The sequence below is a fragment of the Empidonax traillii genome, unplaced genomic scaffold (genome assembly GCF_003031625.1).
Source record: "Empidonax traillii isolate 1590-97213 ecotype Southwest subspecies unplaced genomic scaffold, ASM303162v1 scaffold1031:size332250, whole genome shotgun sequence".
Lineage (NCBI taxonomy): Eukaryota > Metazoa > Chordata > Aves > Passeriformes > Tyrannidae > Empidonax > Empidonax traillii.
The window spans coordinates 34,717-61,726 of NW_020956224.1; the positions used below are offsets into that span (position 1 = coordinate 34,717).

Consider the following 27,010-nt stretch of genomic DNA (forward strand, 5'->3'; position numbering starts at 1 on the left):
CTGAGTCAGCTCCACGAATAAACTGAATAATTACCCACGAGGTGATAATGAAAAAGTGGGGAAAAGCATTTCTTGCTCAACAGCTCCTCCTCCTGCTCGCACGGAGCGTGAAGTGATGGAGGCATCATTTGTTTGCTGATTTTGGCTCCAGAACCAAGTAATCTCTTATAAATAAACATTTATTCATGGTCTATTTAGTTGTGTTATGCATAGAAATGGGGTGTGTTGCCTGATATGGAATAAAATTGAAAATTTGGGGTCCAAGAGGAAAAATCATTAATTTTTCCTTCATAGGCAATTTTCGTGGGACCCAGAATTAGAATAAAGAATGAGATATTGGAGAAAGCTCTCACTATTTACACAATACCACCACTGTTAACACTGTCGTTTCTTGCTTGTATTAAAAAAAAAAAAAAAAACAACAAAAATCCAATGGTTTTCATTGTAAGGAATCTCATTTTGTAAACATACTTACAAGGATAACCTAAATAATAATAACACTAAAAATCTATTTCATTTGCTCTAGCTGCAGAGTGAATTTCTTCTGAATGTGTTATTATTTCACCCTGGGGATGAACAGTGAGGATGCAACACTGGTGGGTGATCAGCTTTGCTGGGCAATTTCACTGCAGAAAGTATTGAGTTTGATGGAAATTTCCTTGTTAAAATACCACCAAAATCTGTACAATTTCTGTTCCATAATCTTCCCAGGGACCTTCTGTTACGGTTTTGTGCGTTCAGCTGGAAAGTCTTCTCCTGGTTTTCAGACTCAAACCCTGTTATTGGCACAAATCAGACATAAATGGAGTTTATTGCAGGTTAGTCCTGCAAAGCATTCGGGTAAATCATTCCCTGAAGGCTCCAGGGCTGGCTCCTCTTTCTCCTGTTAAGGTATAAAATCAGAATAGAAAAATCAACCCCAATAATAACCACAAAACCAGAGTTTTGCTTGCCAGGGGTAAAACTGCAATGCAGTGAAATATCCTGGGCTTTTCAGATGTTTTAAAGAAACAGATTTTGGGTGTTTGGGAGACATCAGAAACTGGGGTTTTTTTCCATTAGTTTTGATAACAGGTAAATCAAGTCGAGTTTTTCTGCCCCTTTCTTTCTGATCTCAGGTGATACGAGCAGCACTTCCTTAGATGATCTCTGGAATTTTATGCTGGGGGAAATCCAAGCACTGCAGGGAAATTCTGCCTCGTCCCACTTAAACCCCACGAGGAAAATTCTCGTCACGGGAGTTTTGCTTGTCTTGCATCTCCAAACTGTCCAGTGATGCACACTAAGGTGCCAGTACTCATTTCATGCAAAAATGTCACCAGGGGTGTAATTCATGGCTGAAATAACACCGAAACCACCCAGCAGATAAAGCAGCAGATGATCCCAACCGCCAGAGCTGGTCCCTGAACTGTTCTTTCATTTAAGCTGCAGCTTAACTTTGCATCACTACAGAGTGGAGATATATTACAAAATGTCTGGGAAGCGCTTGCTGGTGGATTAATGCCCCACAAACTTCCCATTTTTATGAAGAACTCCGGAATATGCAAGGAAAATATAAATAGGAGTTAAGCAATGCAGAATCACTTTGCAAACCGGCAGCATTCTTATTAAACCTCGCTCAGATTTGAGCACAAATTGATAAAAAGCAACAACAGAGCAATCTTAATTTTCTTCTTCATTAATTTTTACTCTGTTTAGCAGATGTTTCGTGTCTGTGTTATAGACTGTTTAATTTGCATTAAGCAAGAGGCTGCAAAGTTGATTTATACGTTTTAATTCCTCGCATTTTTGCTCCTTTCAGGTCCATTTGGATGCATTCTGGACCAAATCCTTAGGCCAGCCATGCCAAGCTTTGTCCCAGAGCTGAGGGGAGAGGGGAACTGAGGTTACAGGTGCCTTTTTTGGTGACTTACTCTAAAACTAAAATTAACTGTGCACTCAGCTGACTGCACAGTGTAAAACACACCCGCGCTGCACTCGATGCCATGACTTTTCCAGGCATTTGTAACAGCCAAGATGCAGCTGAAATCCAACCCTGACACCCTCCCTTGACCAAATTCCTAATAAAACCTAAAAAGTAAAGCCTTCTAAGAGGCTTGTTGAGATAACTCAGCCCTGGGCTGCTAAAGGTTTCCCTGAGCAAACCAGATAAATTGGTTTTCTGAGTCCTTTATGGCCCCTGAGTGGCACAAAGCGAGCAGGCTGTGTTCCCTTTGTCTCTGGGAATATGGGATTGATTCTCACACACTGCTTCATTTTCATATTCAGCCTCAGGACAGACTCCCATTACTCAGCTCAAAAGGCTCCCTTCTTTTCCCAGATTTTGGTGATGGGGATAAAGGAATATTCAAATCAGGACGGGGCGAAAGAATTTTCTTATGGGGGGTTTATTAAGACTCGCCCTGCTTTTTAAATGATGGTGTTTGTACTCATGAAATTTGCTTGAATTGGGTCTGCCAATAAATAAAGATGAAGCATTCCCACCTCCAGGGCTGGAATGGGAGGTTTATTTTAGAAGTGACAGGGAAAGGAAGGGACTGGGGGTTTCTCTAACGAGCTGGCACCGAAAACCGAGGGAGCGTTGCCGATGCCCGCTGGATCCAGCCCTAATCCCCCCCACACAGCCAAAATCTGCCTCCAGGAGAAACACAAAAGCACGGAGAGAGACACAAAAGGAATTGATAAAGATATCAGAAGCGAGAGGAACTGGGAGAAGACTCTGAGAACCTCCCGTGTGGGTCACGGGGCGCTCAGAGACACCGGGGTGTCTGTGCCCCGCCGAGGCAGACACCAAAGTTTGGGATCCTGAGAACGGGGATGATGCAAGGAAAGGGATGATCCCCACTCACAACTCTTGTTTTGAGTGATTGCCGTGCTCTTTGTGTGCCTGCAAATGTGACAAACACACGTTGCTTTGTGTTTGTTCCCCAGCTCCTCCCGGGCAATATGTCGAGTGAGTGTCCTAAAATAGCTGCACGGGCTGGAGCCTTCAGCTGTCAGAGCTGTCTCTCCTCCTCCCCACTTGGTGAAATATCCCTCCACGGCACCATCTGCTTCTCCAGGATGCAGATTTGCCGCACTGGAGCTGTGTTTTAATGGGAAAACCTCGAATTTTATGGCTTTGCTTTAATTTTCTTTTATGTCTACTGGGGGTTGTTTTCTCCAACCCCCCCACACTCCAATTCCCACATCAGTCCTAGAGCTCCTGAGGCACCAGACTGTGGAGCTGCCACCAGATGTGGGGATGAGTTTCAGACAGCTGTGGGCTTCCCTACTGCTGCTTCCAGCTCTTGAGGATTCCAAGTGCACACAGAGAAAGCTGGGGACGCTAAATCCAGTTTTCCACTGCTTTCAGCATCCTCCCAGCTCCCAGAAGGTGCCACATTCACTGTGTCTGCCTGGAAAGGGGATGAACGAGTGGCAGCTGCCTTCAGCTGATGAAAAAAGCAGCCAACAAAGGCAGAGGGAGAGCGTGGCAGGGCTGGAATGTATTTACACGGGTCCCTCTGCAGGAGGCTCTTCATCAGATGTTATGAAAGGGTTTATTTATAGCTCGTGACTCCTCCAAAAACATTGTTCTCTGCTGACCTCTCTGCTCAAATTGAAAGTCAGGAGGCCGGCTCTGCCAAGTGAATGAAACAATTTTAAACTGAAATGCAGGAGCTTCTTGTTCAGAGTATTGTGAGTCCTTTATTAACCTGCTTTTTTTTTTTTTATTAAAGTCTCCGTGGAGAGCTGGGGTTCTCCAGAACAACCAGTAAACATGGGATGTGGGTAGAAAATCAACCACAACTTGCCTTAATATGGGAGCTGAGGACACATAGGACAGCTCCTCATCCAGGGGTTGTGTCTCCCAGCAGCCCCATGCCCAATCCATTGGTAATGCTCCACAAATAAGGGGCAGGGATTTGCACTTTTCCCAGCTGACATCACAGTTAGTCACTGCTTCCTAAAAAAAAAAACCAAAACCCAAAAAAAACCCACAGAAAGCAATAACCAGGGTTTTTTTTTTCAACCCTCTGGGTCCTTCCTGTGCTGGCTGTGAATCCCACTCACAGAGACACGCTGGACTGGGCTGGGAGCACTGGGATGAGGCACCTGGAGAGGACTGTGCCCTGTGTTTGATCTCCAGCCCTGCTCTCCAGAGGAGATTCCAACAGCCAAAGGTTGGGCAACGTGGAAAGGAAAGACAGGAGATGCTGATGGGTCTCGTTTGTTGTTGCCCACAGGAGGTACAAAGGAGACCTTGGTGGTCAATGGAAGGGATGCTGGAGGGATGGTTTGCTGGGGGGATGATCCAACGTTTCACACACTCGTTGTGGCCTGAGCTGTTGCTGGAGGAGGGAAGGGTCTGATCTCTGGATTCCCCTTGTGTCCCTGCATTCCTGCTCCCTCCCACCCCCTGGAGTGGCTCAGGGAGTCCAGGAGCTGTGGCTTCACCTGACCTGCCATGGAAAAAGAGCATCACCTGGGTTGGAAGGGACCTTAAAGCTCATCCAGTGCCACCCCCTGCCATGGGCAGGGACACCTTCCACCAGCCCAGGTTACTCCAACCTGGCCTTGGACACTTCCAGGGATCCAGGGGCAGCCACAGCTTCTCTGGGCACCCTGTGCCAGGGCCTGCCCACCCTCCCAGCCAGGAATTCCTTCTACTTTAACTTTTAAATGCACCTCAGGACGGGCAGATCAACTGAGCAGAAACACCTCAATGTTGGAATTAATCCTGTGCTCTGGAAATAAAGCCAGATCGCTGTGTGCACATAAAGCAGCCTCTCCTTTCTGCTCCTTGCTGTAATGGAAAAAATAAAGTATTCAAGAAATAATTTCGCAGCTTGGCTAAGCAGTAACTACCAGCACTTTCTGAGCAACAAATACGTGATGCTACGGATTTGTGATGGAACAGGAGATGGCTGATGCACTTATATGAGAGGAGCTGGGCCACCAGCCAGAAGTGGAGTTCTACTTGCTGTGTTCTCAGCCAGGAGCAAGAGGAATTAATTCCTGAATTGATGTTTGTGAGGACAGGAAAGCAAAACACAGCATAATGTGCAGAATCCGGGGGCTGGATGCAGATTCATCCATCTTTCTTCCATTGTTTTTCTTTAGCTGGCCTGTCTAGAGCTGGAAATTCATGGCAGTCTTGAATCACAGAACTTTTTGGAAGTGGAGCAAGATGTATTTACAGCCTGACTCCCCTGGAGGAGATGGAAGACCCCACTCCTTAAATGCCTTCGAATCTGGTGCCTTTTAAAGCTTTGCCTTCAGCACAAGGGTTCCAATCACTCCCAGAAAAACCGTAGAACCGCAGTGAAAAACCTCAATTTCATCTACTTTGTTCCAGTGATGGTTGTTGCATTCTCCTTGTATAACTTGAAGGCCTCTCACCCCAATAAAATGGGCCCTTAAATATTTCAGACATCAAGACAGGAGAGGCAATAAAAGAAATCCAGGCACACAGAACCTCTGTGAAGGAGCAAGAGACCCCCATTTTATAACAAATACATCTGTTTTACACTTTGGATAAGTGACATGGGGGTGAAGCAATGCACATTTAAAAAACTGCAGTTGCCATTTCCAAACCTGCCCCATTAAGGCTGAAAAGTTCACCCACTCTTTATTTGACACCAAGGGACGTTTAATGAAGTGGTGGCTCTGGAAATGAGTTTCTCCAACTAGCCAAGTTCTGCTGAGCAATCTGAAGGGTTTTTAACTGTGGCCCTGCTCTGGAAAGGCAGTTCAGCACATCAGTAGTGCCACTGACCTTCAGCCCCCCACGGATCTCCTGGATTTGTCTCAGGAACGCCGGGAATGGTTAGAAGGGATGAGGTAATTATGTCACACCCAAGGACCTCTGCGCCATCATAGCCCAGTGCATAAATGAGAAAGTGGGGAAAAAAAAAAATCCCATTTAATTGTTCTTTCCACACTCCTGGAGTAAGAAGGATGAATAAAAAATAGTTTAAAAGTAAAAGAATAAAATATCGAAATAATGAATAATAAACTCCATTAACTACCAGTACTTGTCACGGAATATATTTTGACAGCAATTTGCTCAGCTATTTAATAACATTAACAGTGGTGTGTTTAGATGTACAAACAGTGTGATTTCACTCTCGTGCTGCTGAACTGTATTTTTTGGTGTTTTAACTCCTTAAAAGTTGTAAAAACCAGGTTGCAAAGGTGTAGCTGTACTGGATTTTTCCTCAGTGTCAGAATTGAAGAGGCTGCCACCGTCCCTCTGCAATAGCTCCTGAACCCCCCTCTGTTTCCTGACAGCCTCAAGATTTAGTTTTAAAAGCTGCCTAAGATTATTCTTCTTTACATTAGGTCTTTAGGAATATTTTAAAAGTGTATTGAAGATCTCAAAGTTGCTATAAATATCTGCCTAAGGAATCACTGACACTGGTTTCAGGGTTTTCATAAAATATGTGTTTGTGATTGAAACACTTGGAAATTACACTTTTTTTGGGGGGTGGAAAACTGTTTCCCTGGTCATGTTTTAAATAAAAATAGTTTGAAAGAACACCAAATAGTCCTGCCTTAAATTTACATGGGTGAAATGTCACATTTGGATATGACAGCTCCATCCAATCTCTCCTGCAGGAGATGCAAATTTGATTCCTGTGATTCACGGATTCAAATGATTCATCGAGACACGCAGGTATCATTTAATCACATCTAAATCTTTGCCTAATGCGTTGCTTTATCTGTAATATGTGGCAGAATTTTAGCTAAAATGACTTATTTTGTGTTCTCAGAGTCTCCCCTTCTCCAGCCATCTGAAAGTGAGAGAATATTAATAAATATCCTTCATTTTAGAGGTTGAACTCTGCACGTGAAGGGAGGCAACTGTGACCTTTCCACATTTTAAGCAGCAAACGAGGCAAACTGTGGATAGTTTTGCCCTTTTGTCTTCAAAAATGGTATTTCACAGAGGTCCTCTGGGGTTACACACCTGCAACCAGGAAAATGGGGCTGAAAGGATTTAATTTACCTTTAAAATAAGATCCACCGTGTCCTTCCGACAGCGAAGCAAACCGGGGGATGAACGTTTGACATAAAACTTTATGGCACATGAAATGGGCTTTAATAGCAAGTCTGTAAAAGTCCTGGAAAAATAAAGTCTCTGTGGAGTGGCAGAGTCGTGGTTTTATGGTGCTTTGACAGGCGGGAAGGTCATAAAGAATTAAAAATGTCATAAATCCATGAGGACTCAAAAGCTCTAATTCCTGCTGGGAAGGGCTCTTCTGGAGTTGCACTGGGAAGGTGTACAGTAAATACATAAATAAAGTAAATAATAATAAAATAATAAATAATGAAATAATAAATAATGAAATAAGAAAAAAATAAATAAATAAAAAGGTTTTGCAGCTACAAATCCCCGGGAAATTTTTCTTGGAGGGAAAAGCAGAGGGAAATGTTAAAAATGAGACTTTCTGGCAGTTTTTGACTAAGAAGGGAGCACAGAGGGAGATCAAAGATGAAAATTCCAGAAGGCCAGTTCTTATCACTTTGTTTAATAATTTTTGTTTTATTAATTTACCAGATAACTATCATCTTTAACGAAGCATCCACCTTTTAGGTGAGTAGAGACAAATAACATCACTTGATTTCGTTGGAAATGTAACTATGGAACAGAAACCTCTTTGCTGATCTGTTCTGCAACAGTGTGAAATAGTTGCCAGAAAACAGCAATAAAACCAAATAAATTTCACACAGAGCAGTATCTTATAGAAATACTGTTAAAGCTGACAAGGAAAATATTAATTAATCAAAGAAATACCCAATTAACATTATTGTACCAGTAGTAAAATACGTCCATGTGCACCCAGTGTGTAATTACAGCTACACAGACTGGTTTTGAAATTATAAGTATAAATATATATTTATTTTCCTTTTTTTTTTTTTTACTCTCATGGAGTTCTAGAGCAGTCCTGGTTGTCCTTCAGATTTTATTTTTGGGATTTGGACAGAAAAAAAAAAAAATTCCCTTTTCTTACACCACAGCCCCAATGAAACTGGGACACGTGCAAAAAGGACTCTCTAAATAAAGAGAGTTCCTGTCGAGGGAGAGGCCTGAACCTCTGTCAAAATAATAGGAATAAAGAAGCAGCAGCACTGATTATCTTGGCAGTGCAGAAATGCAGAAGATTCGCTTTCCAAGGGAAAATAAATCAAGATGAAGAAAAAAATCTGCCTCGGATTCTCACTCGCAATTAATCAGTTTAATTCCAGGGAGGAAATATCAGGTGGGTCCACTTTTCTGGGAGGTGCTGCTGCCAAGAACAGGTGGCCAGAGCTGACTTAAAACAGCTGAAGGTTCCAAACTTGTGTGTCCTGGAGAACAATGAATACAAAAGATGTGTTTCTGTGTACTTTGGCCTTTCAGATTTATAAAGCTTCTATTTATTCAGTCAGAGAATTCAATGCATACAAATGTTATGTGTTTGGGGGTCTTTGTAAACAGTTTAAACCCTGCTAATGGATAGGAAGATTTTTTTTTTTTTTACAGGAATAATCAGTGCTTTGAGCCAAGTCTAACCTGGGTTATCCCTGTAGTGTGAGGATATTCCCTTTTATTATACATCATCCATACCCCCTTTTTCCTTTCAGAGGCACGTGGAATATTCTTCTTCCTCAAAGCACCAGAGGTTGAAACAGAAATCTAAAAGTGGAGGGATAAAAGAAAATTTTAGTCTTTGCTGCTCCAAGCCCAGGCCTCGGAATGACCTCTGAGTGTCCTTTGTTGTTTTAAACCTCCTGTTAATCAGCTGTCCCACAGTATTTGACAGAACTGTGCTTGTTGTGGCTGCCACAATTTGCAAATCATGTAAAAATATCTGAAATAAAGGAGAACTGCAGCTATTTCTTTGCTGGGAGCCAGATGAAGCTTCTTCTCGCTGCTTCAGTCAGTTCTTGTTCCACGTGTGCTGGAGCCCTGCAACAAGGGTGCCATCACCTCTGTTTTGAAGCAAAAATACAGAGGGATCCTGGAAATCCCAGGAGAACCTTGGCCTTAGGAGAATTCCCAGTTTAATCAGCCTAATCCCAGCTCTGCAACTCACTCGTGGCTTTGTATCTGGACCGTTCTGGATTTTAAACCCCTTTTAGGCAGCTTTTCCTTGTCGGTTCTGTTTGCTTTGCACCTGAAACAGCAGCAGTTGTAAGGTGAGTGATGCAGATTCGAGAAACAGGAGGGGGAAAGCAGAGCTTGGATGTGCAGGGACTCAGATCAGGCTTCCCTGATCCCTCCCGTTCCTAAATGACCCATCCTCGGCTGGAAAAGAGAGGTGAGAGACTGCCAGGGGATGGAACAAGACCCAGGGGATTCCCTGCTCCTCACAGCTGACACAACTGACAGTCCAGCTGTTGTGAAAGGCTCACTTTGGGACACATTTAAGGGGTGGTATCACCTTGAATTGGGAATGGGCTGTGCCTGAATCCTCTGGGCCAGCCCTGCACCTTCCTTGTGCTTTTGCAGCTCAGCAGCTCCGTGGTTTCCACTTACTCCACTGTCTGTCTCCTGCAGAGTTAACCAAGCTCCTGAACTAGTCTAGCTGGGCGTGGGGAAGATTGCTGGGCCATCCTATGACTCCTGCAGCCAACAATGCAATCATTAAAATCTGTTATTTGCATCACAAACAGCGGCAAGTCAAGCCCCAGAAGCCGGACCGAGGCACATTCCTCGTGGAGTCCCATCCCTTCTCTGGCTCCATTTCTCATCCTCCTTGTTCTCTGGTGTCTCCCAGCCCCACTGCAGGTGTGATGTCACTCCAGATAACCTGTCTGCTGCTGCTGGCAGCTGTGGAGCCACATGCCAGCGATTTTACCTCACGGACAGCAGAACGTCTGGAAGAATTGGGCAATTTTTTTTCTCCTTTCCAGGAACAGCGGTGCGTGTTCTGCAGGTTCTCTGTCCCCACCAGGAGGAGGGGCAGGGCAGGAAGGGGTTTTTCACCTTAACTTTCTGCTTCCATTATTTTCCAGCCTACAGATCTCAACCAGACAGATAAATGACTTATCACAGCGTGTAGGTGTGAGGCACACATGTTTCAGGCGCTTTTAGCTTGGTCTTCTCAGGAAATGAGGCTTATTTTCTTTCATTCCCTCTATCTCTCCATGCATCCCATACTTTTCAGCCCTGGACCGTTCTCAGTTAAGCTGGGAAAAGAAATTCTGGATCTTAAAGGCATGAATTTGGTCAAAAGAGGTGACCAAGAAGACCAAAGCAGCTTTATTATGTAGTTATTATGTAGTTATACCAACCCAAACCAGGCAGCAGAGGAGCCACACAGAAGGCAATCAGATTCATATGGATTTCTATCTTAGGAGACATCAGAAAATCCCATCAGAAATAATAGAGGAAATTAAAAAAAAAAAAAAAGCTTATGGAGCTAATCCTCTAAATGCTATATAAACCCAAATGTCCTGCTTTTCCATATGGGGAACCTCAGGGAACTGAAAAAGGGAGGTTGGTGATTTGAATATTTCTGCTTTGTTTGGTTAATTTTCCTTTGCTGGAGGAAAATTGCTGTGTCACCATATCACCTTTATATGGCTGTGTTTGAATTTGCTTGGCAGGAAACCACGGTGAGAAGCATTAAAAAGAGAGTTTGAAATTTAATTGTGTGGGCCAAGAGGATCAAGAGACCTGAAAACAAGGGACCAGCCCCTGTGGGACAGAGTGGTGCTGGGAGAGGCTCGTTCCAGCTCTTCGGAGTAAGATCTTTGCCAAAAAATGCTTTCAAAATGTGCTTTCTACATGTACCTGCAGTCATCCATCAAAGGTTTTGCCTGGGGGGGTTTTATTGTTTTTGTTTTTTTTTTTTTCTTTTGATTTTGAAGAGAATTTCTGTGGGTGAAGAAGTATCTTAAACTGCCCTAAAAGGCAGGGATTTCAGGCGATTTTTGTCTTCGGAGTGAAGCCACACACACCTCATTATGCACTGTGAAAGGTATTAACGAGTTCTTATCTCCCCTCGGGATTTTGGCCGGGAAAAGCAGCAGGAGCAGCTCAGGAAGCAGGAGGAGGAGATGCCGGGGGGGGCTTCACACACCACGCTGGGAGTGGATCCTGCTTATCCCAGCACCACCTGCACCATAACCCACCCCTTCCTCGATGCTCTCAGCTCTCAGGAAAAACTTTTGGTTGCTGTTAGAACTGAACAGACCCAGACAAGTCCCACTTGCCCAGTTTCAACTGGGAGAGTTAGTTATTGAGAGAACTGGTGGAGAACTGCTGGAAATAATTAAACCACCCGTATGGTTTGATGCTTGAGAGGGATAACCTGAATTTTGCTGGCTTTTATGCAGATGTTTCTGGGGAGGAGTCAGAGGGCAGAGGTGACAGCCCTGCCTGGAGCTGCCCTGGGATTTTGGGGCTCTGCCCCAACATCTTGCTGAAGGATTCAGAAGAGGCTGATCCACCTGCCAGGGAAGGTGAGGAACATGAAGCAGGGATGTCGGCCCACCAGGGGGGGAAATGTCATATACAACATTTTCCTGCACCTGAAACCCTAAAACCCTCCTTGTCCCACCCCAGCCCTCCACACTGCATTGAAATATTCAGCTGAAAAAGTCAGGTTGGAAGTAGAAACTCCTAAAGTCCTGCAGCAGAGCCCCAGGGCAGTAATCTTTCACATTTGGTGAGCCCATTCTCTAAACCCAGCCTGGGCTGCACCTTCCATGAGCTGGTCCAGCCCAGCAGACACACCCAGGGCAGACCCTCTGTAGGAGAAAGGTTGGATGTGGGGCAGTAATTTATAATTTCTGAATTTTCTGTGGAAATTGGACAGTTCTGAAACAGAAAATTTGGTGGAAAACCGTGAGGGAAAACCAAAAGTTTGAGGGAGCAGGTCAGTGTTTGCTCAAGGATGAGCTCAGGCTGTGTTTGGCAAAGAAAGGGAGGAAAGGTGAGGCCCAGGTACCTCAGACATTGCTTGTGGCACATTATCCCCAAATGAAGCTGATTCATATTTGGAAATGATTTGGCCGCAGGCAGATAGTTTAGAACGTCCTCTATTATAGTTTAGAGCATCGTCTGTTATAGTTTAGGACATCACTTATTATGCAGATTTCTACCTACTTTACTTGTCCAATTAGATCATTAAAATGGCTTGGTTTTATTTTTGCAGCATTTTTTTTGGAGGAAAACTCGGCATCTTTTCCTCACAAAAACCTCGTCCACGTGTTCTCTCCGCCCTGGATGATGCAGGTGTGGGAGATACTGGGGACTGTTTGAAAGTGATCCCAATCAGAGCTTGCAAAAGGAGGTGGTGGCTTCAGCAGAGACTTCCCTGTGCTGTATTAACTGAGCTGCATTTTTGTGGCCACTCGACTCCCTGCCACCAGATGATTTTTTTGTTTGCACAGACATTAAACTGCCCCTTGTAGGGCAGTAGCCTAAAATCCCCCAGAGGCAGAGGTGTTTTGGGGGATTCAGGGTTAGGGGAGGCACTGTGAGCAGGTTTTGGATCAGAAGTGTTTCAGCCTCGCGTGTTCCTCCCCTGCCCACGGTTCTACCACTCGGGCTCCTCTCAAATTACCGAATTGCTGGCGCCCTCGTTGCATAATTCCCAGTCCTGTGGCCAGGGAAGCTCCCAGCAGCGGTGGAGGAGGGCGGGGTGTGGAGGACAGTCTGTAATTGAGGATCAAAGCTCCTGGTTTCTGCCTCTCCATCCCCAGAGGAGCAGCTCAGCTCCAAAGGGCGCAGGATCCGGGAAGCATCTCCCACCTGGACGTGCTGGCACTGGGGACGAGTGAGGAGGTGAGTTCTGCTGCTTAAAATATCCACGTTTTGGGAAGGATTCTGAGTATCTTTGTGGTGCATTTAATGAGGAGAGGCTCAAGTGTAACCTGGATTTAAAGTACAACCTGCCTGCAGTGGACACGGATAGAGAGAGGATGTTGCTAAAAGTAGTTTATAATTTTTCACTAGAGGAGCATTAATTTATCTCACCTGTCAGGAGGAAAAGGTGAGGGAGGGGAAGTTCTGGAAGCAAAATGCAAAAGGTGACACAAAATGTCTCTAAAAACTTTGGGAAGTGGCTTTTGTTGGGGTAAAATCCCACTCTGTACAGATCCATGGAGTTAGATGTATCTGATGCCTGAGGAATAAGTTTCTTTCCACAGATCTTGACACCATCAGGAGTTCTTTCCTTTCCAGTTAAAAAGTGGGGAATCCCAGTTTTTGGGTTGTCTCCTCTTACTTACCAAATGATAGGAAGGCCCAATAACTGAAATAGCCTTTTTTTCCCTTTCCCTCTCCGTTTTTGTGTTCTAAATACATAATGTAACACTCAGTAATTATTAGCATTGATTTGAACACAAAGCTGTAAAACAAGTGTTTATTATTTATTACATTACATATATTTTATGTATTATTTGTATTTATTAAATGTTATTATAATTTACTGTTCACTCTGGCAACAGATCAATTTAAACTTTGTTGCAGAAAAGGCTGGGTAGTCTGTATATGGTTTCCTTTTATTTTATAGATATTTTAATAGGTATTAAATATATAAAAATATATATATACTATATAACTAAATATATTTATATAGCATGTGTGGTGTTCTGCATATTCCCACTTTTCGCCTGGGAATTCCAGGAGAAACTGGAGCATAAGACCCAAAATCCAGTCTGCAGGAGTAGAAATCAGCCTTCTAGCAAAGCTCTATGTCCAAATCCATGAGTGGAGAGGGAGAGAGGGATTGAAGTGCTTTTGGAATTAAGCTGCTTCCACGGAGTCTTGAGCAACCCAGTGCCAGGCAAAATTAGGAAAGACTTTGGCCTGGGGACTGGAATTGCCCCAACTGTTGGGCAACCGATTTACGGGGAAAAAGAGATGCTGTGGTGGATAATGGAAGGGTTGTGCTCCCACCAACTCTCCTTTATTTAACAGGGAAGGCTCTTGGAAGCTGCAGGAAGCTGAGGATGGACTTGAAGAGCACCAAGAACTTTGTGTTCTGGCTGTTCTGCCAGTTCGAGCTGATCACCTGCAGCTACCTGATGGAGCCCTGGGAGAAGGTGCTCTTCTACTCCTTCAACATCTGCATGGTGGGCACGTTGTTCTACACCACCTACGCCTGTGTGGCTGCCCACGCCAGCACAGCCCTCCAGCTCCTCTGGGATGTGCTTGGGAACCCACAGGAAAACGCTGTTTCTGTTGTGAAGTAACATCACCAACCTGACTTTTGGATCAGAGGAGTGTTTTCTTAACACCCTGTTTTGTTTGGAAGCAACTGTGTGCAAACACTGCTTTGTCCTGCAGCATCTCCTCCACTCCAGGGCTCTCTGACAGCCGATTATTTCCCCCAAACAACTCCAATCCATCCTTGTTTATCTTACTGTTTGCTTCTTAAAGAAAGAGCTTTCAATTTGCAAGACTGGCTGGAGTTCCAGGGCTGGGTTTGGTGCAGAAACAACCCTGTTGAGCATTTTGTGATTCCAGGGAGAGCTGTTTGGATGTGGGGAATTTTCACCCTGAGCAAATCCGTGGCGTAAATTTGGTCCTGTGTGTGCCAGAGACAACAGAGATGTGGACACACCACCATCTGAGTGGGAGCTGCTTCTCTGAGCTTGGAGTGGGTGTTATTTATAGAGTGATTTCAGTATTTATTTAGTCACCTGCGTTATTTAATACAATGAATCATCGTTATGCAAATCCTGCAGCTGATTTGTTTAAAAGTGTGGGGATATAATCCTGTGAAAATCTGTAATAAAGTTCTCATGTTCTTGGACTCTCCAAAACCAGATCATTTTTGTTTTACTTTCAGAAGGCTGATTAACCTTGTGTATCCTCTACAGAACCCAGAACTGCAGATTCACTGGTGGCAGGGATTTCAGCTGAAAATAAAACCCTACTTAAAATACAACTCTCCTTTTTTTTCCTAAAAGGAAAAGTCTCTTTTTCCCCTCTTTCACCTCCTCCTGTAGCATCTGAGACACCAACTCCTGAGACCTCACACTGGAACTACTGTGCTGGGTTTGGCTGTGACTGGGTTTGTTCCAAATTCCGTATTTTTTAAGTCTTAAAAACCCAAGATTCCTGTGCTGTGACCTCCTACAGCGGACATGGATGGGAGATACTCCTGGGATGAACTTGGCACCTGGAACCAGGGTTTGGAATCACCCCAGGAGAAGAGGAGAGTAGAGAAGGGCACATGGGGCAACATAAATTCAACTTCTCCCCCCCCCAACTCCCAGGTGGGTTTTAGCACTCCTTTTGAGCACAGGGATGCTCCTGGAATGTCCTTCAGGGGACTGGGATGTTGTCAGTGGGTGGCAATCAAATGACTTCTGGAATGAGAGTCGGTCATAGGCGGTGACAAAACCAAGTGAAGACACTAATTATGTTATTTGTCATCTCACCATGAGATTCAGTTGCTTTCCCAGTTTGTAATTAGGGGGAAATTAGCTGGGATATGAAAATAATTTATCTGGGACAATGAGGGCAGCTGTGCTTAAACTCACAACTCTTTTGACAGTGCCCAAATAATCTCTGTGTTTCTAAAAAAACCCCAAAACCTATTTAATCTTTTCAGATTCAAGTCCAACTGTATGTTTCATTAAAGTAATATAATGATAAAGTAGTAACTAGCTTGGATTTGCAGCTCTCATGCTCAGTATGTACGTTTTATTTACTGCCATTTAATAATGTACATTGTATTTACTGACATTTATTCATATAAGTTGCATTTCCTGATGTTCAGGAAGACAGCAGGGAACACACACTATTTTAGTTCTGTCAATTATTAGGCTGTTTATGGGGACAAGGATTTCATTTCCAAACTGCCAGTTTGCAGCAGACAAATAAGGAGAGTATTTTGCATTAAAAGTGTGCCTGGCAATGAGCTCAGTGCTCAGATCACCAGGGCTGTGTTTACAGTAAATTACAGGAAAGGCTGCACACGCACATCCAGGGTATTTATCGACATGAAGGGATCTGACACCGGGCTGGAGGAGCAGGAACTCTCACCCTGGGTGTGTTTTTGTTTACTGTTGCCCTTTCCAGGTCTCTCTGGTGCAAACTCGTGGGGTTGCCTTGAGTGCCTGGTGCCTCTTTTGCAACAGCCCGTGGGGCTGCCTGGATTCCACGTGGCCACCCCTGGGCTCCTGACTGTCTGCTCCTGTCATTGCAGGATCATTCCGGGGTCATTCCAGCCCCAGAGGTCCCATCTGGGCTGGCTGAGTTTTAGGCAGCCAGGAAAGCACCAAAAACCAGCAGAGGAAACCAAGGGCCAAGTGGCAGCTGAACCTCCTCAACTTCTTCATTAATTTTACTCATCCCACTCTTTTCCCCGCCCGTCACCGAGACTCCCATCTACACAATTTACAGGATTAAACCCAGGGTTTCAATATCCCATTTAAAATCCCTCCTGGCCCTTTTGCCCTGGCAGTTTCCAAGCCCTGACCCGCCTGGGCAGGTTCCTGCTGGGAGCTGTGCCCGAGGTGCAGCTTTGGGAGAAGGCTCTGGATTTGCAATGGCAGTGCCTGCTCATCTGCTGGCAGTTTGAGCAGGGTCAGGCACCCCAGGGAATGGTGTCAGGGCAGGTTTAGGGGGGATTTTAGGGAAAGGTTCTTCCCCCAGAGGGTGGTGGGCACTGAACAGGCTCTCCAGGGCGGTGGGCACAGCCCCAAGGCTGCCAGAGCTGCAGGAGGGTTTGGATGATGCTCTGAGGGACAGGGTGGGATTGTTGGGGTGTCTGTGCAGGGCCAGGAGTTGGACTGGATGATCCTGGTGGGTCCCTTTGTCAGGATGTTCCATGAGTGGTGTAATTTGGTGTCTATCAAACGAGCCACACGCTCATTACCTTTATCCCAGCTGGGAACAGACGCTCTCTGCGTGGAGTGGAGATGCTGGAACAGGCTGCTCTGGGATTTTCCAAGGTTTGTTTAAATCAGCAAAGTTTGTAGCAGCTCCTCAGGCTGCACTGAGTGACCACAGCATTTCTTTTTCACCCCTGATACCAAGAGTTAGAAACCCAAAGTAATGAATTCGTGGCTGAGGCAGAAAGTATTCCAAGAGGAACAGGAAATGGGACATTCCCTGCAGTCCCTGACTTCACACCCTTCTCTGGGGACACCTGCACCAAGGGCAGCTCCCTGGGAGTTCCTGTCAGTGCCTGGAGCTTTGCCATCCCACTTGGCCTGAGTTTTTTGCACGGCTAAGAACGAGGAAAGTTTTTGGGACAAACTCTCTCTCCCGGTCCACGTGAGTAGCAGGTTGTCTGTCAGCAGCGGGGGTGGCTCCTCAAGGCTGTCAGAAGATCTGCTGGCTCAACAGGAGGATCAGATCCACTTGGAGCTGCCTGTGCCCCACTGGTTCCACACGTGTTTGCTGCGTGGGCTGAGCTGGGGGGGTGTGAGGGGAGAAGGGATGGTTGTTCAGCTGCTGCCGGGGTTTTGTCATCAGTCACATGCTGAGGTCACCCTGCTGACCTCAGAGTGGGTGCAGTTTGGGCTGCTTAGGGACTTTCTGTCCATAAAGGGTTAATTTTAGTATTGGTCAAAGTTATTTTCTGCCCTAGAACCAGCCTGGTTCTCTCATTTCCACCCCCACCTCCACTTTTGTGAGCAGCTCTCACCTCCCACCCCTGTGCCTGTAAGGTGAAATTTATGTCCTGTGGGACTAAAAAGGCAGGTGGGGTTGATGTTCAGCACCACCCAGATCCCCACCTGTCAAAAAGGAATCTCCTGTTTAAATTGAACAACTCAACCAACGCTGGTCCAGCAAGAGTCGAAATTAAAGAACAAAATAATAAACAGCTGCTAAAATCCAACAGCTCGTGCTGTTCACTGGGAAACTCTTTGATCTTCCCAGCTACAATCCATCCAGCTGGATTCACAGCATCCTCATTGGGAAGGATTATTATTGCAGGACTTTTACAACTTATCTCTCATTAATCTGTGTATAATTGATCCAAGGAGTTTACACTTCCTAAAGGTAATAAGGAAGACAATTCTGTTCACGTGGACTTTCATCCCCCTCTGCTCCTGATAACTTTTTTAGAAGCCTAAGTTCTTACTCCCTGTTACTTGCATTGTTTTGCACTACAACACACTCGTTTTGTCTATGCCACTATTTACATCCCAGTCCTTATCTCGGCTCTTCGTTATCCGACTGGAAAATCCTGCTCCTCACATGAACCTGTCAGCACTTTCTGGCCTCTGCATCCCACAGAACATCCCCCTTTTCATCTTGCAGAGGTCTGGTTAGAGCAGGGTTGAGTTTGCAGCAGATCTGTTGGCTTTTACTGAGCTGATCTTAAATTACTCCATCCTGCCTGCCTGAAACTTTCTGCTCAACTTCCCTGCTCAGCAGAAACTGCGTGGTGCAACAGCTGAGTGACAGATGTCCTGTTATAAAATGTCCCTTCTTCTTTGCTGGTGCTGTTTCCACACAGTGTAAATGTTATTTGGAAGAGGATTAACTGAGATGTTTTTTCTAGGTATGTTTTATAGGGATAGAGGGGAGAATTTGACGCTGTGAATGCTCCCGAGGAGCTCTTTCTCCTGCCAGAGCTCCCCTCTCGGGGAGCGTCAGGTGAGGAGTCTGTGGGTGCTGGAGCATCAATTATTGTGTGATTTCTGCCCCTGCTCCAATTAATTTGTAATCACCCCATAAAAAACCCCACAGGATGTCCAGTAGGGGAGTTGTGATCCCTCTGAGGGAGCAGCTGGGGGTCCAGGTACCAGCACCCAGCTGAAAACAGGGATTTGGGGGCTTTGAATCTGAAGCTCTAAGGCAGTGCAGGCAATTTATTCTAAATTATTTGATAAAAATATAAATTGACATTAAAAGAACTGGGTCTCGAGGTTAAACAATCTTGCATCCTGAGAGAGTGCAGGGAATTCCCTGGAGAAAAGGAGGCTCAGTGGGAGGATCTTCTCAGTCCCTACAGCTCCCTGACAGGAGGGTGGAGCCAGGTGGGAATTCCAGCGTCCTAAAGGACCCAGCTCTGGATTAGTTTCACCAAGATCATTCACATGATCTTAAGGAAGAGCCCAAACCAAACCCAGGGCTTCAAAAGAACTCTGGGAGTTTTCTCTCCTGCTGTTCCTGCTGCCTTAGCTGTGCCAGGCTCTCCTAAATCAGCATCAACTTCATCTCAGCAGAGCTCTGGGGCAAAAACTGCAGCCTCTCCTATCTCAGATCTGCCCTACAAAAAGGTGGGAATTAAGGAAGAGCCAAATTAATAACACAGGTGCTAATTATAATAATCCTTCCAGTCTCATTGACTAAGTGGTGCACAAACAACCTGTCAAATAATTCACGGCTGGAAAGGGCACCCTTCTGTCACTCCCAACTTGTCACTGAGCACTGAGGACTTTATTTTAAAGTTTTTCAAGTCTTCTCAGCCCCACGAGTGTCCCTCCTACCTTTAACTGTTCTGGGAGGTGGAACTAAAATCCTGGCAAAGTGGGAGTTGGGATGAATCTGCCACAAGAAGGAGCAGTTTACTGGAATGAAGTTCTTCAGCATCAGATCAAAGCAGCTTTGTCTTATTTTCCCTTAGGTTGGTGGGGTTTTTAAGCTTAAATTATCAGCAACTACATGGGCATAAAGAGTTTTTCCAGGGTTTTTAGCCAGCTTTTCCTGGGGGAGCTGCAGCCTGGCTTGGGCTGTGTGTGTGTGTGTGAGGGAACAGTGACATCAGGTGGATTATCCTGTTCATCACAGGTACATCCCAGTTTTTCTTTGGAAACTTTTGCAGGAGAATGGGCCAGTGCCTGCCATGGTGGGATTGTGTCCATCTGGAAACTGCAGGGAAGAAGGAGCCAGGCTTTTCTCAGTGGTATCCACTGAAACGAGGCCAAACCCCAACCAAGCAAAAGGAAGAAATCCATATACTGGGCCAAATTCTTGAAGGAAAAAGTTATGGCACAATATTCCCCTGTAATTCCCTAGATTTGAGCTACTTCCAAGAGTAAAAGAGATTAAAATAACACTGATTCTATCAGAACTCCCCCCCACCCAGATCACCAACATCAACTTTCCCTCGGACTTGTAAACTGGCACAGGAGGTGCCCTTTGAGTCATTTGGCACAAATTTCCAACAATATTTTCCTGTCAAAAAAAAAAAAAAAAATGATGGACCAAAAATACCTGTAGAGGTTTTTAATAGTTCGCAGCTGATTTATTCATTCCTTCTGCACTGTGCATCTCGCTTTTAATCCACTGATATAGCATGGATATAGTACAATATTCATTGCATTATTCAGTTCCTGATCAAGGGCTTTGCAGGGCAGTTTTCTGTGGATACAATGTGGATATTTGGAGTTCCCTTCCCAAGGGAACAGGAACTACAGGCCTGAGCTTCCCCAAAGTCTTAATACATGGAATAATCTACCAATACCATAAAAGGCTTCAAACCATTGTGGCAAAGAGACAGGGCAAACTCTCCCCCCTGTAAGAAATTAAAGCAGTAATAGCTAGACACTCTACCTAAAAACCCACCAAACTGGAATAAAATCTCTCCCTCTGGACATCCTTCCTTATCAGTCGTCTCCAGAATTCCAAGGGATAATCCTCATCTTAGTCAGCTGCCCCTGGCATTGCTGAAGTTGCAAGGAAAGAGCTCTCAGGGCTGGGAGGAATCTCTGGAATTATATTGCAATGCCTGCAGCAGAAATGGGACTCCAATTGCTGATTCTCTAGAATATTATCCACAAAAAGTTCATTCAGGACCATTATTTCAGGGTTCCTTTTCATGATCTTGAGATCAGTTTGAAAAGTTTGGTGATGGTTTGGCACTGAGAGTGCCCTGTTACTCTGTCAGCATTTCCGCTCCCTCCCCACCAGTGGCATCCTGAGAAATATGGAGATCCTCCAGCATTTCAGCCAGGCTGATCCTGGGGGGCCCATCCTCATCTGTGTCACTCTCCACTGGAATATCTGCATCTACAAAGACACAGAAAAAACCCCCAAAACAACAGTTAAGCAAAGAAAACAAACCCCAAACCAACCCCAAGGAAGGAAGGAGAAAAAAACCCCAAACCAACAACCACAAACCAACAAATCACAAAATCTCCTAAAAAAACAACAATCCCATGGCCAACTCCCCTCATGGAAAAACATGAATAATGTATCAAATCCTTCAGCCAGCACAGGGTTAATACACCCGTTTAATACATTCCTCTATTCAGGAGTAGTTCAGAGGATGCAAATATGCAACTTCAGGAAAAATATTTCCCCTCAAACAGCCAGGATTTAGAGTTTAATTAAGGTGGTAAAAAGGCCTTACTTCTGTAAATGTTGACATTCTTCCTTATGGCTTCATCCTCTTCCAGATCTTCCAGGAAGTCCTGGTATTGCCTGTGACAGATGTGGAACGTCTTTACTCACTTCTCCTCTGGATTCATGCAAATTTATAGAACAAACCCAAAGAAGCAAAGCCCCACCAGACCTGCTTTTTGAGAGCGTTCCCACATTTCCAGTTCATTCTTTCTGCCTTTTTTTTACCACCTATCAATTTCCAACTCATTTAATTAGCTTAACTCTCACTGCCTCACTGTTTTCTACTCAGTTGGAGGTTATTTTAGACCCTGCTGTTGCTGTATCAGCTGTCACCGAGCAAACCCAGGCAGATACTGAACCTTTCATCATCTGTATCCGGGGCTTCCCTGTCCCTCTCCAGCTCCTTCAGCTTCCAGTTCCGGCGCCGCTGCCGCTTGGTGCGGTCGTAGCTCTTCTTGATTAGCACCTGCAGGGAAAATCAGCCCCTGCTGGCACCCTCACCCTGCAGTGCTGCTGGGAACACTCCCCAAATCCACACCAGCTCCCAACTCTGCACTGGGGCAACTCAAAAATTCAAGAAAATAATTCTTAAATCCGATGTTCAGGTTTCACCTCTTCCTTTAGGCACTTGGGAGTATTCCCTGCACAGGGGAAGAGCAGAGAGCTCTGTACAGAGGAAGGAATTTTCTTACCACATCAGGAATATTGTGTGGGTTCATCTTGTTGGCAAACTCGTCGTTTAAGTTGCAGTTGGCCAAGTCGAACCTAAACCAAAAATTGCTGTTTTACTGTATTTTATGTAAGTCCCCAAAACTCAACTCAGTGTACGACACTGGCTACCAAACAAATAAACTTCATCAGTGTTTTATAAATCCTTCCCACTCCTTTATGTCCAGCTTGTTATCCCAACCTGCACTCTAAAGGCAATACTCCCATCACTAACACAAGATGATTTCTTCTAGATTAAAGATTTCCTGGATTAGGAGCATCTCTTCTTGACTCCACCCCTTTTGCTGATTCCGTTTAGAAATCAGACCAGTTCAACTTTGCAGAGAACCTAAAGAATTCAGCCACGAAATAATCACTGAATAAAAGCCAAGGAAGAGTACAGACCCCAAGACCAGGTCCCCAGGGTTCAGGATGTGCCCCAGGTGCGTGCAGCAGAAGTACTGATGATCTGTGTCCAGCTCCGAGGTTTTGCGGACCCAGGCCTCGGCCAGGGTGTGCTTGGGGAAGGAAAAATCAAATTATTGGAATCAAACACCCCGCTTAACTAAAACATCTGCACTGCTGCATCGCTGCTTTCGACTATATTTGGAATTGAATTTTTTAAGCTCTCCAGCAGAGAAGAACTGCTGAACATGAGCCCAAGGAGAGCTTTCTTGCACAGCACGGGACTGACTGTGCAAGGCAGAGCAATCCAGAACGTTAATTCAGCTGAGGGGAAGGAGAACAGGAGCCCTAAAACCTGAATCAAACAGAGAACTCTGACCTTGTTCGATCTTGCACCTGCCCCTGCCCCTTTTTTCTTCTCGTGGACCCTGTTGATGTCCATGATGATGAACTCCTCCAGCTGCTTGGGGTGGAACAGGCTGTTGAAAGGGTGGCGCCAGTAGGTGTTGCCATCGATTTCAGCAACTGCAAAAACACCCCCCAACGTGGCAGAGAAGTTCTTGTGGAAAAGGAACCATCAACCAAAATCAAGGCAGCTGCCAAACACATTTTGTTCAGTCATTAGATATGTAGGACATGACCCACATTGCCACCTTGTGCTGTAAGAGCAGCTGATCTGTGACAGCCAGAACACACCTCGTGTGCCTGAAGCACAGACCTTTTATCCACAGATCTTTTATTCACAGGAATTACTCTCCTGGATCCATCCTTATTAGAGGGATTCTGCTGGTCAAGTTCTCACTGATCAAAGCACAGAACTTCCAGTAATAAAGTGGCTAATCCAGAGAAAAACTAGATGTCATTTAAGTGTAGAGGGATATACCTGCCAGATGGAAATGCTTCCAGAGAACATCCACGAATTTAACACTAAACCTGCACATTTTGCCTGGGATCCCATGGAAATGAAAAAAAAAATCAAGCTCGGAGAGCAATGTCTTAGTTTGCTGTTAAATTTCTACTGTAGAGATAAATTTACAACATTAGGGTCTGAAAACACACAAGATTTTGTGGAAACAAAGAGTAACAGTGCCAGGAAAGTCAGATGTTGGCACAGAGCAGAGGAGAACCCAACACTTACTCTGCAGGGTTCTGGGGTCGATGAGGTGGATGGTGCTTGTCACTCGGATGCACACACAGATCTGGCTCATGTTCCCCAGGCTCTGTGCCAGCTTTGGGGACAGACACACGACATTGTCCTGCAAACAATCAGAACACCGTTTACATTCCTGCTCCCTTCATTTTTAATCAAGTCTTTACTGAGAGAAGGTACCTTGCATATTGGAACGATTTCCACAGAGAAAGTGCTTTTGTAGTTGTAGACGTTACTGTGAATGTCATGTGAGATCAAACGCTGGGACGCTTTCGACCTGTAAAACATAAAAACAGAGCCTTGAGGCAGCCAGAAAGACATCACCTGAACTCCAGGAGATAATCAGCACAAAATACAGCAACAAAAACACAGGTACAACCAATACAAATATTAAGGAAATAGAAAAATGCACGAGGTGTTAAGTGGAAAACAGGGACCTCTGTGAAAGAAATTTTGTCTCAACTAAAAGGCAGGCTCCTTACACTTTCACTTACAAAATTATTTTAAAATGAAGGATAAAAGACATTTCTCAAAAGCTTTCGAGTACCCAAAGCAATAAATTTCAATGCTTCACCTAGATGGAACTGTACACTGAAGAAAGTCCACCATCTTCTGGGCCTGCTGCTTCGAAGAGTAATAAAAATCCAGGCCATCTGAAAAGCAAAGGAAACACGATGAACAAACCCATTTCAAGTACAATCCCACAGGCTCAGTGATCTGCTGCTCATCTGCACGGAGCTGCCAGCACACACACATCAAACCACCCATCCTAAACCCACTTTCTTCCACCTCAAGGCCACACAACCACCTGGCTCACCGTGGATTTCCTTGATGCGAAGTGTATTTTGATGGAGCTTGTGCTTTAAAATCAGCTGCTCCAAATAGTAGAAAGTCTTCTTGTGCAGAGTCTAAAACCAAGCAGAGGTAAAACTATCCAGCTTATTTAAGAGCCATCCAGTGCAAATGCAGGATATTTAGCAATTCACACAAGCTCCTCCTGCCAGTATAATTTTAAAAAGAATATGTTAATAATACTGGGCAGCCAAAAGTTTTTCTCAACTAAGGTCAGCAAGAAAAAACCAACAACCCCGAGGACAAAATGTGTCCCTGTGGCTGTCTGTGAGCACATCTTTTTCTGAGAAATCCAGAAAAATCTCCCAATTCTTTGCCTGATCGTTCTGCCACGATCAAACGGCAATTCAGTTTTCCCCCCCACCTTTTGTCTGACTTGCACTACAGCTTTCCAGAAATCCTTGGCTTCAATCCTGTGACAGTCTTCACACATCTGAGACTGGACAATGTATTCCACCACAAACACCTGCTGCAGAACTGCTCCATTTATCACCTGAAAGACAGAAGTGTTCCAGGCTTCCTCATTAGTGCTCTCAAGACTGTCAGTACAATAAAATAGGTGACAGACATACATTTGGGGCACAAATAACAGCAGGATTTTCCTAACTTTACTGGAAAACAGACAATAACCTTCTTCCAACTGCGATGAGTGGCATTTTAATGACAAAACTTAGGCAGGACGAACTCTAAGAACAGTAACAAAATCCCATTTTTTTCTGCCACAAAAGCTTTTCAGAAGTAAGTCCCAGGGAGAATCCTGCGCTCCAGTTACCTCTTTCTGAACAGTCAGCTTCAGCTTCAGCCTCTTGGAATGCGGTTCTGTCCAGATGAAACCTGCATCGATCAGCCGGACCTGCCATGGGAAAGGACAAGAGTTCAGCACACCCAGCTCCAACTACCACAGACACAGTTGCATGGTACAGCTCACACTTTATTAAAAATATAGAGATTAATATCCCAAATCTAATTAATAATGCTTAGGCAGAATGTGGAGGTCGATCTATAATCTATATAAAGACCCCTGCAACTCTCTTTCATATTGCCACAAACCAGTGAGAACAAGTGTTGTATAAACAATTTTTAAAATGTTGATAAACTCTACACGAGTCCAAACAGCTTCTCCAGAAGGATGGGATCCCGCACAAGTTTGCTGGGCTTTAGTTTATGCAGTACCAACACTCTACAAAACACCCACAGGATCAGCCGCTCACCTTGCTCAGTGAAGCTTTGATTTTTTTCAGGCACAAAGCAAGAAGCTCTCTTGATTCCAAGGAGCACTGGATCCAGGTTCCTGGAGGCTGGAGATACCTGTGGAAAACAGTTCTAAGATCATCGAGTCCAACCATTCCCCAGCACTGCCAAGGCCAGTGCTAACTCCCATCCCCAAGTGCCAAATCCACAGGGCTGTTAAATCCCCTCCAGGGATGGGGATCCACCCCTGCCCTGGGCAGCTGTGCCAGGGATGGACAGCCCTTTCCACGAAGATATTTTCCCTAAACCTCCCCTGGTGCAGCTTGAGGCTGTTTCCTCTCCTCCTGCCCCTTGTTCCCTGGGAGCAGAGCCCGACCCACCCCGCTCCATCCTCCAGGCAGGGAATTTCAGGGAACAAGAAGGTCCCCTCTGAGCCTCCTCACCAGACCTGTGCAGTTTTGCTCTCTACGTCCTGAGACTGATGCATTCCCAGTGCATTTTACTGCCATCCCCACCGATTTTCCCACTTTATTTCAGGTACCACAAACTCACCACGTAAATCGCCCAGACTTTACACACCAGCACCCTCACAAACACGAACACACGCGAGGAAGTGCTGGCACATCCCAGGAGACCCGAGAGAAGGGAGGCCGGGGGAAAGGAGGGGATGATCAGCTACCTCACCTTTCACACTGTTTGCAGAAGTGGACGGTGCCCTGCTTGGGGATGCCCTCGGTGATGTCCACCTGTGCCCGCAGGCAGCCCACGCACATGTTGGCCGGGTTGGGCGGGATGGGCACCCCGCACTGGCAGCACAGGCTGGAACACAGGGAGGGAAAGAGGGAGAGGCAGTCAGTCACCAACATACAAGCGGGGTACCCCTCATGCCCAGCCCCTCATGCCCTCACATGTGCCCCTGGGAGGGCTGTGCCGGCCCCAGGTACTCCATTCCCCCCACACGCGGCCGCGCTGCCGGCCGGGACAGGAAGGGGAGGAGGCGGCATGGCCGGCCCGGCCCCCTCAGGAGGGCGGGCTGAGGGAAACCGGGAGGAAACCTCGGCGTGTCGCGTCGCGTTCCCGTCCTCTTTTTAATGCGAATAATATTTTAATCAGCGATTCTTCCGAACAGTAATCCGCTTTTCATTAAAAATCATTCGATTGCCCCCTCCTCCCGAGCCGCTGCCGCAGCCAGTGGCGGCTGAGGGCACAGCGGCGGCGGCTCCGCCACCCCTGCCAAAGGGTTTGTTTGTTTGTTTGTTTGTTTACATAGAAATGTAAAGTTTGTGTTTTTTCCCCTTTATCTCACGTGTTTTCACAGCCACAAATCCCCGCCGGAACTGGCGTGAATTTTGAGTTGTCAGCCAAGCCCGAGGAGGTGCCCCTTTGCACCTAATTAAAGCTTAAAGGATGCTGCTGATTTAACTTAAATAAATACTGCTCTGAAGCTTTTTTTTATTGTTTTT

The 27,010-nt window shown here is 45.4% G+C and overlaps 1 protein-coding gene across 2 annotated transcripts; it reads right to left on the reverse strand.

The window, feature by feature from the left end:
* Positions 1-943: 943 nt before the first annotated feature.
* NMD3 (NMD3 ribosome export adaptor) lies at positions 944-26,536 on the reverse strand. Of its 2 annotated transcripts, XM_027904275.1 has the most exons (18): positions 26,456-26,536; positions 26,232-26,366; positions 25,568-25,664; positions 25,129-25,209; positions 24,721-24,849; positions 24,322-24,412; positions 24,079-24,157; positions 23,685-23,781; positions 23,493-23,610; positions 22,734-22,879; positions 22,355-22,467; positions 21,934-22,006; positions 21,601-21,707; positions 21,249-21,319; positions 20,759-20,905; positions 20,161-20,167; positions 10,484-10,490; positions 944-959 (listed from the first exon to the last, which is right to left on the reverse strand). In XM_027904275.1, exons 1-15 carry the CDS (start codon positions 26,494-26,496, stop codon positions 20,772-20,774), a joined length of 1,512 nt encoding a protein of 503 aa, XP_027760076.1. In that variant the 5' UTR covers positions 26,497-26,536; the 3' UTR covers positions 944-959; positions 10,484-10,490; positions 20,161-20,167; positions 20,759-20,771. The 2 variants fall into 2 exon arrangements, with proteins under 2 accessions (XP_027760076.1, XP_027760075.1); XM_027904274.1 differs by lacking the exons at positions 944-959; positions 10,484-10,490 and having other exon boundaries at positions 20,116-20,905.
* Between the last annotated feature and the right edge of the window lie 474 nt (positions 26,537-27,010).